The sequence below is a fragment of the Gymnogyps californianus genome, chromosome 8, assembly GCF_018139145.2.
Source record: "Gymnogyps californianus isolate 813 chromosome 8, ASM1813914v2, whole genome shotgun sequence".
Classification (NCBI taxonomy): Eukaryota; Metazoa; Chordata; class Aves; order Accipitriformes; family Cathartidae; genus Gymnogyps; species Gymnogyps californianus.
The window spans coordinates 10,800,301-10,813,559 of NC_059478.1; the positions used below are offsets into that span (position 1 = coordinate 10,800,301).

A 13,259-nucleotide genomic window follows, 5' to 3' on the forward strand; every position below is an offset into this window, starting at 1 on the left:
TGGGAGATTCTTTGTGGTGGAAAAGTTGTACAGCTGTCAAATTACTATTTATAATCAGGAAGTCAAAATCAAAATGCACAATGGTTTGAACCACTTACTTGAGCTATAACTGCATCCAAGCTGTTTAGCTTTGTTGAAATCTAATACAAAAAACTTCCACCACCAAAGAATACAAAGTGGTATTGAACTGAAAAACGTGGTTCAACTCCTTTCTCTAGTAAAAAAATGCATTTGTCTTAAATATACCTAAATGCATTCCATATTGTTGGATATCTGTTGACAACCACCAATATTGTTGCAACCGTACTCTTAATATAGTGTTAAGCAATCCTGACACTCCAGGCCATGGTTGTTGGAAGAGGCGAGAACAGGAAATTACAACCTACCCATATTTTCGTAATTGTTTTCATTTTACATTTATTAGTCTGCTAATATGCGCCACACAGTTACCAGCCCTGTTTTATTCTCAACAGCAAACAATTGGAGCTGTTGGTTTTGAAGCACAGTTGTGTTAGGAGTTGCACTTCTTTCACTCTTGGTTACTCCCAGTGCTATGGAAGTCCTCAGGATTTTTTGTGTTTCCCTTCTAGAGTCACTTTGCATGAGGAATGATTCCCGGTGCCTGTCAAACTCTTGCCAAAAGAACTCTACATGCATTGCTGGTTGTAAAGACGATACTTGCCGTTGTGCAGACGCATCAGTGGACAGTGCGGAGGAACTCTGCAATAAAACCTCTGATCCTTGCTCCTCAAACCCTTGTCTTCAAAATGCTACCTGTTTAAGCTCTGCTGGAAACCTCAGCTTTACTTGCGAGTGCCCTGCTGGGTATAATGGACCTACCTGTGAAACAGCCGTCAGCGTGTGTGACATAAACCCTTGTGAGCATGGAGGCACCTGCCAAAATGGCATGGCTGGGCCCACCTGCCTTTGTAGCGCAGGATACACAGGCACACTCTGTGAAATGGATTTTGATGAATGCATTTCCAAACCGTGCCACAACGGAGCGGTGTGCAGGGATGGGGTTGATGAATACTCCTGCTACTGCGTCCCAGGCTACCAAGGCAAGCACTGTGACCTGGAAGTGAATGAATGTGTGTCAGATCCGTGCCTGAATGGGGCAACGTGTCTCAACCAGATCGGACAGTATGACTGCATCTGTCCACTTGGGTACATAGGTAAGCACTATTAAAACAACTTTTTCTTTGCATCATGGAGCACCATCATAATTCATGTTCCAAGTTCAACTCCCCCACCCACACACTTATTTAGTCATACTGTATTACCACCTTGCCTTCAGCTTCGGCACCAGTGGCTGTTGGTGCATTATGGGTTACCTTATCACTGTGAATGACTGATATCAGATAGAAAAGGATTAAAGAAATCTCACATTTACCAAAAACTAAAGAGCGTTTTTGTGAACATCAAGCTGTGTCACAGGGCTAGGTTAACTTTCCTTTTGAAAGAAACATTCTCAAAATGCATGTCCTCAGAGTGCTAGACATAGTTTTTGGTCCTCAGACAAAACCTATGTTTGACAGGGTTAAAAATTAGATCTAATTAGACTTGCTTGATTTGCTAACCACGACAAATTGTACTCTTAAACCTAGAGGTTTCATGTTAACTTCCTCTCCTCTGCTCTTCCCGGGAACAGAGGACTCATTTACAACTGGAACATTATGTAAGTTAAATAGAAAGAAAAGTATTATCAGGTTCCCAAACTGCCCATTTTTTCATAATCCCATTTTATGTGGCTCCATTTTTAAGGGACGGGTGTGATTTTTCTTGCTTACTTCCTCTACTGGAGAGCATATAATCCTTGTGGGAGACAGCTCCCTTCAAATTTCAAAGCTGTATTCTGGGGTAGGACTGCAAGAGGTAGCACACTGAATCATTAACTGAATCATTAAAAGCAGAAAAGGGGAGGCATTTTAGTGATAGATTGCCAGTCAGGTAAGCAAAGGGGGGGGGGGGGGGGGAAAAAGTCCTACAGCAAAAGGGGGGGAAAACCAGCTATTGCTTCAAGTAATTCAAGTGAATAAAAAATAAGAGATGTGGTTTACAGCTCCATCCCCAAATCCCCATGCAGGAGGGGAAGTCAGAGGTAAAAAGCAGCTTTCCTGTGTCTGACACAGCACTCACTGGAAGCCAGCCCTCGGTTAATATCCCTCATGAGCACGGAGAATGTTATTTGAAGGAAGCTTGTTACCTTCCCGCCACCCTGCTGCTGCCAGCGGGTGTCTGAGCCCAGGCCAGCCGAGGAGAAAACTACACAGCCAGGGGAAAGCTGAAGAGCAGAAGGAAGGAAAAACCTATTAACAACCAGCATGGTTACTCTGCAATGATCAGACTCGGCCCAGACCTCCTGTTGTATTCAGGAAACTGTATTTGTTTAACTGGCACTGTTAGTCGGGTCCAGGCCTGGATCCATAGCCCGGAAACTCGGTTTGAAATAGACAGAATATACACCTTAGAGACAAAGAGAGAGAAAACATAATAAAATAGTAAAGCCCAAACAAAAAGAAATGAAGATTTAGATCAACACAAACTGCTGGAGGAAACTTGCTCTGCTGGAGTCGCTCCACTTTCATCACGAAATTCTGCTGTTTCCCAGGCTGATGCTCTCTGCTCTCGCCAAAAATCAAGCTATGCCACCAAGTGCTCTGCACTCAGCACAAGCAGAGTTAAGAAATGAGGAGAGAACCAAGGAAGGAGGTCTAAAATACAAAGCAGAAGAGGCTGCAGTGTTTTGACATACAGTTCTGACACTGCTTCCAGCAGCAAAGAGACTAATCATAATAATTCTATAAAGGAGTAGCAGACTGTTCCTTCAGCAGCAAAACACCAGCTTTTAAAAGCTACTTAACAAAATGATTTATCAGAAGCATTCTTTTTTGTTGTCTTCTGCACCTTGCTGTGAGTTGCGCTAAATGCACAAGCCAGAGGGATTACTGGATGAAAGCCCTGAGGTGTCCCCATTGGTAATAAAAACCCTCATTTACTCCATCAGGGGATCTTGCCAACCATTATTATCCTGGCCTGACACCATGAATTACTGTGGGAAGTCATCCAGCCTCATCTCATTTCCCTAAGATGTTAAAAAGGTTATATCTCTTGATATGTAGGTAGAGAACGTACAGTAAATCTACAGCAGTAATGTTAACCAAATGCTTGAGTTACTGGCTGCAGTTGCTACTTGTTTCATGGACTATGACTGCTATTTTGTATGATTGGTATGCTGCAGCACTTCTTAAAATAGCTGAGAAATGTCACACATAATTCTTACACAAATGGAAGAGGTTAGAACACACCAAGAGCCAAAGACTGGAAAATTTAGCATGAAATCTGCAGTTTCTATGATAATGTTCTGCATGTGTGAAATTATTTACAAGACATGTGTCACACAGCTGTTAAATAATGAAGCTCAATTGGTTTGCTGAAGTTTTGCTGGTTGCCTTAATCAAATGCATTTTTTCCTCCATTGCACTAATTGCACTTGCTTTTAATTCACCCCAACAGAGCGTGGTGTAAGAGCCTGTTATTACCCACAGCTAGGGACGTTAATTACCTTGCTGGACACAGCTGAAGCCAGTCCTCCATTGCCAGTGAACATTTTAGTGTGAACTATCAGGGGTGTATGGCAGTTCCAAACCAGTCTTAGCCCAAGACAACAGCAGGAGAAAGCGTTTCAGTGACAGATGAAATAGGTGCAATGGGCTAGATTCATTCTTTGTGCAATACCTTTTGCTATGATGTAACCATAGCTGGGAGGAACTTTGTACAATATAAGGAAATTATTTCTGATAGATCTTTAAGTTCTTATGCAGTATTCTTATCGATAATGTATACGCCATGGAAATATTTAGATTAAGTGTCTAAGACTTACAATGCATCTAAAGGCAAGCAGAGGCACAGCAGCCTCTACCATGGGATGAAGTACCTCAAGTATAGATTTCACTTCCCAACAAGCTCATGGCAGTATCATTGTGGATATTAATAGCAAACAACCTTGTCCATCCAACAGCAATTGCCAACGAAGTGGAAAGCCTGTTTCCTTCCTCAGCATTCAAGTTTCAAACCAGCACTCCCCACCTTGCGCCCTAGCCAGCCTGAGCAGAGGATTCAGCCCAGGTTATCAGCTCTGCTGAGATTCCTAAGCACAAGACTGACGTGAGAGGAGCCCAGCAGTATTGGCCCCATGTCAAAGCGTTTTCAAAACAAAGATTAGCAGAGGGCATATACATCCAAAGTGCTTGTCACGGTTCATAACTTCACGATGCTGAAACCTTTGATTGGATTTAGCCCCACTGTTCTCCTCCGATCGCGTCTGCATAGGGCAGTGTTGTAAGACCTGTAGCAACTTATATCTGTGCATGCCTACAGGTAACTGGTGGTTACAATATACCTGCATGCAAAAAGGATGAGCCTTTCTCTGAGAAACTGAACTCTTCCCTCTGTCTAATTTTTGATGAATTCTCTTCCTGTTCCTTCAAAGCTGGTGCCTAGAAAATAGCTATCTGACGCTCTCCATCCAGATGACAGCACGTAAGATTACTATATACAGATTAAGGAATTTGGGGACAGTCCTCTGTACCTGCCATGCCCCAGCACAGCACTACAGCACAGGAGAGCAGAAGGGGGGACCTGGATACGAATTTCCAGCCTTACTAAGAACTTGCAGGTCCTGCTGGAACTACACTGAGCCTGCAAACCCCTAGTATCTTTGACCAGAAGGTGATTTTACAATATATCTGTAGGCAGGCAAGTTTGAAAATGTTGGCTATATTTCTTTCATCCTTGCCTCCATTTACTTTTTATTGACTGGGGCTGTACAAAGAAGTGCACAGTAGGACTTGTTTGAAAAGCAAGCAGTATAAGAAATAATCTTAGTTCTTCAAAGAAACCGCAAGAGTTATAAATATCACTGATATCCACCTTCTCAATCTTGCAATTCAAACCACTTGTGCGGTTTGGTATCTGCTGAAATACTCTGCCTGCCTGCCCTAGGACGGGACGCCTTGCTCTTGATGGTGTAGCCCCATGCAGTAACTGTGGCAGGGCTTGTTGGTGCTCTTTTTCCTTTCTGGCATATGATATTTGGCATACAGCATATTTATGACAGAATGTTAGACTGAGGTGCAAATGCAGATCTAATCTTTTCATCTCTCTTCTTCACATATAAGAAAGCCTGACGGCAGATTCAGTAGAGGCTAGGAAGGAATTCCCCCCGTTTGCATGGCATATCGCATTGGCTGGATGCATTATACAGAGAGGAGTTTACTTCTGAGGCAACATTGCCGAAGGCAGGTTACTGGGCTTGATAGATTAAAGACATGAACCAAAACAACAACGCTATGTTCTCATGTTAATCGTCAGGCTGTTCTCAGGCCTGTAGTTTTAAATTTGGCTGAACTGAGGATCAGTTGAACAGGGCTTGTTTTGTCACATGATTTTTAGTGTTCGCAGTAAGCTGTTAACAAGCTCTGGCAGATTTACGGTCACTAGACATACTTCTGCAAACACATTGTTTACAATTACAGTGAATTCACAGGGCAATGACCACAGAGGGATTGCTCACTATATCTGGATGTAATGTACATTACCATAAAGCCATAAGAGAACGTTCCTGTGCTAGGGTCTCATGGCAGGCTCCCGCTGAAAGTAGTGGCTAGCTGATCAGTGAATCTTAAACTGGAGGCACGAGACCAGCAACTTCATCCATCCAGTGTTCTATATGTGGTCTCAAGGAACATAAAAATATATTCTCTAAAATTACAGCAGTAATATTTCTTAACTACCGAAAAGATGAACTTGCACTTTAATGTTTAAATACAATGAAAAATAATTATGAGTTAACATCCTCAAATTTTGTTTTGGCATTAAGATATTTCCAGGTACTTATCCATAGTATGGAGTGGGTGGGTGTTTTTTTTTTTTTGAACAAAGATGTTACATTCAAAAGGGTCAAAATAAATTAGTAATAAAGTAACAGTGCTAAATATTAGCAATCTCAGTGTTTTGAGAAAGGTGTTCTGAGTTAGAATGCACAAATTTCACAGAAGGACAGAGCTGGCAAAAACAGCATAAAGAAAGAATTAGAGGTGACCTCCTAAATAAATTGCTAAGACAATACCCATCATCAAAACATGTCTGTTCCCATCTTTTGAAAGCCTGCCCCATCATCTTGTACTGAAAACTTCACCTCTTCAAAAAAAATGGAACCCATTCTCAGGGCTGCAGATTCTCCTTCAAGTAGGAAATCCCCCTGAAAACTGTTTACAATACTACTGCTACTTTGGTAAGCCAAATAAAAGATAGGGAAGTCCACTTAAAAGCAGCTTCTTCATTGTAATTTGCCATTTTGCATCTGTTTTGTGGCTGATACTGTAGCTGTTAAAACGAATTGACTTGGCAGGTAAAAATTATTTTAAAAATATCATTCTATTACTCAAAATACTAAATAAGTGCATAAGCACACAAAACCCTGAAATAATCAAAGCAGGAGCTGCAAGGTGTTAATTATGAAATTTTCTTAGTGTCTCCTGGACTGTGCTAGAGATAAGAAAAAGGAGTGTATATTTAACCTGCCCACTATCATAAATAGCTGTAAACTAGTATTAGAACTGATTTAGTTCCATCAATTATCTCTGAAGAGCAGCTCCAAGATTCTGACCTGTTGCAAACATGGCATCATAGACCAATTTATTTACACATTGCTAGATCTTAAGAAAAATTAAGCAATAAAACACAGCTAAACAGAGACAGCTTCCCAATGAATTCAATTATCTATGCAGCTTTAAATGGACTCTTCTGAGGTCATTAAATTACTAGTCACTTCTGTATTGTGTAAATAGGATAGTAGCATGGTTTGAATAATCTGAAAATTAGCTCATTCTGTTTCCATGTTCAAGCTAACATAAAAAGTTGTTATTCTACCTATTCTTGTGAGTAACAGCTGGTTTGTTCTGTTGTAAATTCTCCCAAGCCTTGAAAAAACTAGTCTTGCAATGCACATTGAGGAGGAAATGCCTTTTAAAAATAGGCAATTGCTTTAAAAAAAAAAAAAAACAACTGTGTGAATACTGTACTTAAAACAGTCCTTGCTGAGATCTCCAAAACTAACTATCTCCTAAGTTTGGGGTTCCCTTGTTTCCTTTGCTTTTGAAGGTACAAACTGTGAGCTGGAAATAGATGAGTGCTTGTCACAGCCGTGCCTGAACGGCGCGACCTGCCACGATTCCCTTGCGAGCTTTGCCTGCTCCTGCGCACCAGGCTTCCTTGGCGACCTCTGCGAAACCAACATCGACGAGTGTGTCAGCCAGCCGTGCCTCAACGGGGGACAGTGCACAGATGATGCCAACGGGTATGTCTTCTACAGCTGGGTAACACTAATGGGAGGTGCTGTTAGCTCCTCTGTTTGCAGACAGGAATGCTACAAGAGCCTGCACTGCCAGGCAGCTGATTTCATTTCAAATTGTGGATTTCACTCCTTGATCCTGCACTGATTTCAGTTTAAATCTGGAAAGGATTAAAGAGTGCAAGTCTGGCGTCAGAGCCAATAGGACAACAAAATATTTATGGCAAAGACTGAACAAGAAGTACATTTTTCACATTTGTACTTTTACTTTAAATATTTACAACATGTTGTTTGTCTGGCCCTGAGATTGTCATTTAGAGATGAATTCTGTTTCTAACGCTCATCAAACTTTAGTCTCCAAGAGAGATGTGAGAGTGCATGAAATTGAATTTGCCAACAGCAGCTGCCCACACAGACAGACAGAAGCATTAGAAAAGAGAGGCAGAGGAAAACTGTAATAATAGTAACCATAGTGATAGATATCATTAGGAAATGTGTCAGGAACTTCACAGGCATATAGGACAACAGCTCCTTATTCAAAACAACCTGCAGTCCATGGGCAAAGAAAAAAAATAACTAAAGAGAATACAAGGCAACAGAAATGTAAGCTTCTCCACCTACTGTTAATAACCCTACACAGAGGTCCAAGTGCAGCTCAGGCAGCCAGAGCTCTGGCATTCATTCACCAATACTGGCTTTGCATGCTCAGCATGAGATTCCCAAACTGAAAATACATACGTATAAGCTCATTCTGAAAGTTCATAAGTGTATTCATGCAGGCGCTCCTCTTGCCAGTATAAGAATTGTACTCTATTGTGTATTTTCCGGTTTTTATAAAGCGGTTTTGAAGATTTTAGTGCCCCAAAAATCAGTCCAAAAGTCATGTCAGCAAAAGGCATGCTTGCCTTGAATAAGAAGGGGAAGAGATCATGTTCTGGGAATGAGCTTTTGTACAGTGCGGTGACATGGCACCAACCTTGCGGAGCTCCTTTTCAGCAGCGCTGAATGACTCTGAACAGGACAAAGCAATTTACTGTTTTCCAGTGTAGCTAAAGCATGACAGCAGGGAGAGGGAGGTCACCTTGCACCTGACTAGTTCACAGCAGACCCATTTAGTAACCTGCAAGCCTTTTGAGGATACATGCATGAGGTGAGCAACTGGGATGCTCATTCAGGCCAGACTTCATGCCACTCATTTTTCTCCTAGCTTTTAAAGCTGAGGTACCTGTAAGAGCAATTTTAATTGGCTTGTAATACTGCAGGATATCTGGAGAACGATTGGAGCTCTTACCACATTTGTTACATGATGAAAAGGGTTGGACAACAAAGCAATTCAAAACAGAAGGGTGTCTAGCAATTTCCTTTCTTTTGTGTATTTTTTATGTTAAATGAAGAATTGTAGTCTTTAAGCAGTAGTTTTCCTTTTCTGACTAATGCTACAGTACAGCTGAGGCTTTTGCGTGTGCCACCGGCTCTCTCAGAAATGTGTGAGGTGACAGATTTAGCATTAAAAGCCACAAATACAAACACCGAACCAAATTGTCTCCCAAATTTCAGACTGATCTTCCAGTGATGTTGCATGAATGCAACAAAGTAGAACTTGATCTCTTAAAAAAACGGTTTCACATTATTGAACATTTCTTATTGAAACTCAAAAATTTACAGAGGTGCCTTAGTTGGACCTACAAAACCTGGTGGGCACAGCCACAGAGGATACCTCTGCATGCTCCAAGCCTTTTTTCCATAGGAAATATTCCCAGGACCTTCAATGCTCTTTTGATTGCATAGGAAAGAACATCTGCACGTATTGCTTTCTGCATATTGTGAGAACATCAAACAAAAAGCCCCCAAAATATATTAGTTAGAGTATCTAAGAGTATCACTCTTAATAGAACAAGCCATCTGCCTGCTCAGACATAGTCTGCCCACAAGCAGGGCACCCTCCAGAATCCCTGAAGGTCAACAGCAATGTCAAACACTTAAAGATCCCTGAGAAAAAAGGCACACAGGTGGAGCTTCACATTAAGCAGTGAGCTGTGAATATTCCTCACTGCTCCATGATTCGGGACCAAAGGGAAAAAGGTCCATGGACTAAGACAGAAAAAAATTTCTCACCACAAAGCTGAACAGCACCAAACTGAAGGCACATGGAGGAAACGTGTGAAAAATACAGCAGAAGAAAGAGACTTCTGTTTTGAGAACATACCTTGGAATGAAAATTATTTTTCTGATTCACATCTTCCTCATTACTTTTTATATCCTAAATTCAAATGCCACCTGGTCTAAGTCATCTCTCATTTTGATTTAAGAATAATCCATACACTAGTAATAAACTGGCCTGCCAGAAGTTTCTGCTTATGTACACTTAAATAGCATAGTAAAAAGTTTATGCTTTTTGGTCTGTTAGACTGCAGGAGCCAGTTGTTCTCTGACGTTCCCTTACATTCAACAATTTCGCTTTCTCTCCATATATTTACTCCAAGTCTAAGACTTAGATATTAAGCACAGAAATTATCAAATAAGTATACTTATCTCTTGTTCAGCAAGATTCCCCATGATTTCAATTGTACAATAACCAGTGTATCACTTTAAAATAAAACAAGAATAAATTTTTGTTTCTGATAATTATTATTAGACAAAGATCATCCAAGCACGCACATTTAACATAGTTATCTTGCAAAGGCCTGTCTTTTCTTATGACACGTACAAGTTGACCTTATACCTTATGACCTAAGCATAGGAGTTATATGTTTTATAATAATTAGCTCACCCGAAAAAAAACACAAACAAGAAACTCCAGACATTACTGATTACATGCACGTTGTTCCTTTATATATAATACTTTGTTTACTTCTAAACCCATAATAGTAACATTGCTATCAAAAGGAAGCTGGTATTACTGTTATTATTGGAACTATGCAAGCAATTGACATTTTTGTTCTAACCTAACAATAAAATACTGTTTTTCATCAAAGAGAAAATATCACTTAGTCGAGGAACAGAAATGGCATTTTTTTGCCAATTCAATTTCCACCAGTCCAAGAGAAAGGGATACTAACACACTTACTGCCTCTCCCCTTTTCATTTGGTGAATAATGTTAGGCCTATAAAAATTGCATTGGAAATGACAGAAACGTTTTTCCCCCCCAAATTAAAAAAAGAAGAGAAAAAAAGATCAACAATTCTTAGAAGAAATGATCTGTCAAAACCAATTTGAATTCACAAGCAGGTTTTTTCCCCAGACAAAACCACATATTTCAGGAAAAAGCTCATTGTTGGTTCCCAACTTCTGCGGTTTCTCCTACAGCACTAGATGGTGGTCTTGAGCCTGGACTCAACTGTGCAAGCTGCTAGCCAAGGCTACACAAGAAGCCCGTCCAGGTTTGGGAACAAAGCCCAGATCTCCTGACTTCCAGCTAGAGTGAACATTGCATTCTGTGTTGCAGGTACAGCTGCAACTGTACCGGTACTGGATTTATGGGCCTACACTGTGAGACCCTAACTCCCTTATGCTGGTCACAACCATGCTACAACAACGGCACTTGCGAGGACAATGCTGACAACTACACATGCCACTGTTGGCCAGGTAAGCTCTAAGTTCTCCTATAAACACTCTCTTTCCTTGTGTAGTAGATATGTCCTCATTTTTTTGCTGAGACAATAAAAGATTGAAGCTACATAACCTTAAAAATACTCTATGGGCTTGTGTTTAGGTGGGCTTCACTCATCATGAGTCAGAGCCCTATAGGTAAGTTGCTCTCTTTTCCAGCTAAGGATTGTTTTTCCTGCACAGCAGAAGTGGGCAAAAACCAAAAGTGCCAGTATTGTGGAGTCAAGACAAGAGATAAGTCAAAGTTGGGATCCATCTCCCAGTTGCTTAATCTTTCAACCCGTGTGATACATGAATCACTGCTGCGGCTGACCCTTTTTTAGTCTTCATTAACGTGACCTTTAAACCAGTCCAAAAACTTACTTTTCAATGCAAAATGTTGTCTGTTTATGAATAATAATTAAACTAGGTGTTATATTGGGAAACTGGTCTTCATATCACCAGTGCAAGTTCTTCTGTCTAGCAGGGTAGGGTGAAACATGCTGGGCTGTGTTCTCCTCTGCCAGCAATGCTTGCATATCCAGACATTTGCGAAAAGGCTCCCACACCCCCAGTGGGGACACAGACCCCACGTTCTTGAAAGACTTCGTGAATCTTACAGCACGCAGACTAACTACAAGAAGTCTGTCTAGAAAGCTTAACGTCCACGTCCTTACTGAGGATGCAGGAGCACAGCACACTGTGAGGGGTAAATGCCACAGCGTTGTTGGACTACACGGTTCTTGCTGCATTAGAAATGGAAAAATTAGGCAGAACCCTTAGCATTTTCCAGAAATCGGGGAGTTTTGTGGCACTTCAAACTCCAGATAAAGCCCTTTACAAACACCAAATTTATACTCCCTGCCCTCCTCTGTCATAGGGAGGTGGTGCAAAAGAGAAGGAAAACTTCAGACAACCTGAGAGCACATCTACACCGCAATGCAGCGCCTTGTTATCCACACGGATCTCCACATTACTTCCTAAAAAACCCCGAAGTCTGTACAGCACAGCAAAGCTCAGCTAGCTGATGCAGAATAGTCATAGCAATATCCTGCTGCTGAGCCCTGACAGGGAGCTGCAAGGAAACGTTCGCACCTCCAAGAAGCAGAGGAAATCTTTTAGCACATGACAGAGTCTGAAACCAAGTGCATCTAATATTCACAGTATATATTCACAATAGTATTTTTGGGTCTGGAATGAATGAATAGCACATCAATTAAATGCCTTCTCATGGCTCTCCACAGGCTATGCGGGTTCCCAGTGCGAGGAGGACATCGGGGAGTGCAGCAGCAGCCCCTGCCTCTCCGGGGGTGACTGCGTGGAGCGCTCCTGGGCCAGCCGCTACGGGAACGTCCCAGGCCTGCCGCCGGCCTTCAGCTACGACAAGGCCGAGGGCTATATCTGTAGCTGTAAGCCAGGCTTTACCGGTAAGATTCCTTTGGTGAAAGCTTAGGAAATGACGTGCTGCAGTATCCTGTTGTTTAGGCTTGGCTGTGAATAAATCTGTAAAATGAGAGATGTGTTTTAAGGTGCCATAGTGCAAAGGGTCCCTCTGGTGGTCACCACACACACGTCTCAGCAGTGATTTGTATGGAATAAAGGGAGCTGGTTGCACAAGTGGCGAACCTCGCCAGAGAGCAGCAGGCGCCAGGCGCGGCCCCTACGGCAGGCAGCCCAGGCAGCGGGAGAGACGCGGTCTCTTCCACTACCTTGTCCGCAAAGCTGCATCGCTCATAACCGCGTTTGCTCGAATTATGCCATAAGCTTCAGTTAGCGTGTGTTTTATCATGAGTGTGAAATTCACTGTGCACATATTGGATGAATGAAAACAATGAATAAGAAATGAGAGAGTATTTTCATAAAACAACACTCCCAAGCTTTTGGTGTTTCTGTCCATACACTCCTCGCGTAATTCTACATAGCAGCGCTGAGGACTGGCAGGAACATTTCTTCATCTGAACACAAGGCAACATTTTGCATAAATTTGACAGTGTAGTGTGTTGGTGATATTCTACAGCTTAAATGAAAAATAATTTCAAGTTGTGCGCATAGCTGTGTTCTTAAGGGGAAAAAAAACCTATCAAAGTTACAGATAACCATAATCCTAAAAAAGGTGTGTTAAGATTTGCATTTAACAAAGCCTGCACTATTTAGCACAGCCACAAAGAAGTTGGGTTTGGATTGTACACTTCTGGATCTACAGTATTTTTCTGTAAACTCCATTCTCTTCTTCCTTCTGAAGGAAAAAATAATTAATAGCTGGATTAATTTAACCAGCGTTCAATTTCTCATTCCACTCATCTCCTGAGCAGCTTA

At 41.6% G+C, this 13,259-nt stretch overlaps 1 protein-coding gene across 1 annotated transcript in view; it reads left to right on the forward strand.

Annotated features, from left to right (window-relative positions):
* The window catches only part of CRB1 (crumbs cell polarity complex component 1), a 112,180-nt gene that overhangs the window by 35,927 nt on the left and 62,994 nt on the right, over nt 1-13,259 (forward strand). The window contains exons 3-6 of the mRNA XM_050900991.1: nt 591-1,175; nt 7,165-7,360; nt 10,801-10,940; nt 12,188-12,370. Of these exons, the coding sequence (XP_050756948.1) occupies nt 591-1,175; nt 7,165-7,360; nt 10,801-10,940; nt 12,188-12,370 (1,104 nt within the window). The remainder of the gene's footprint in view (nt 1-590; nt 1,176-7,164; nt 7,361-10,800; nt 10,941-12,187; nt 12,371-13,259) is intronic.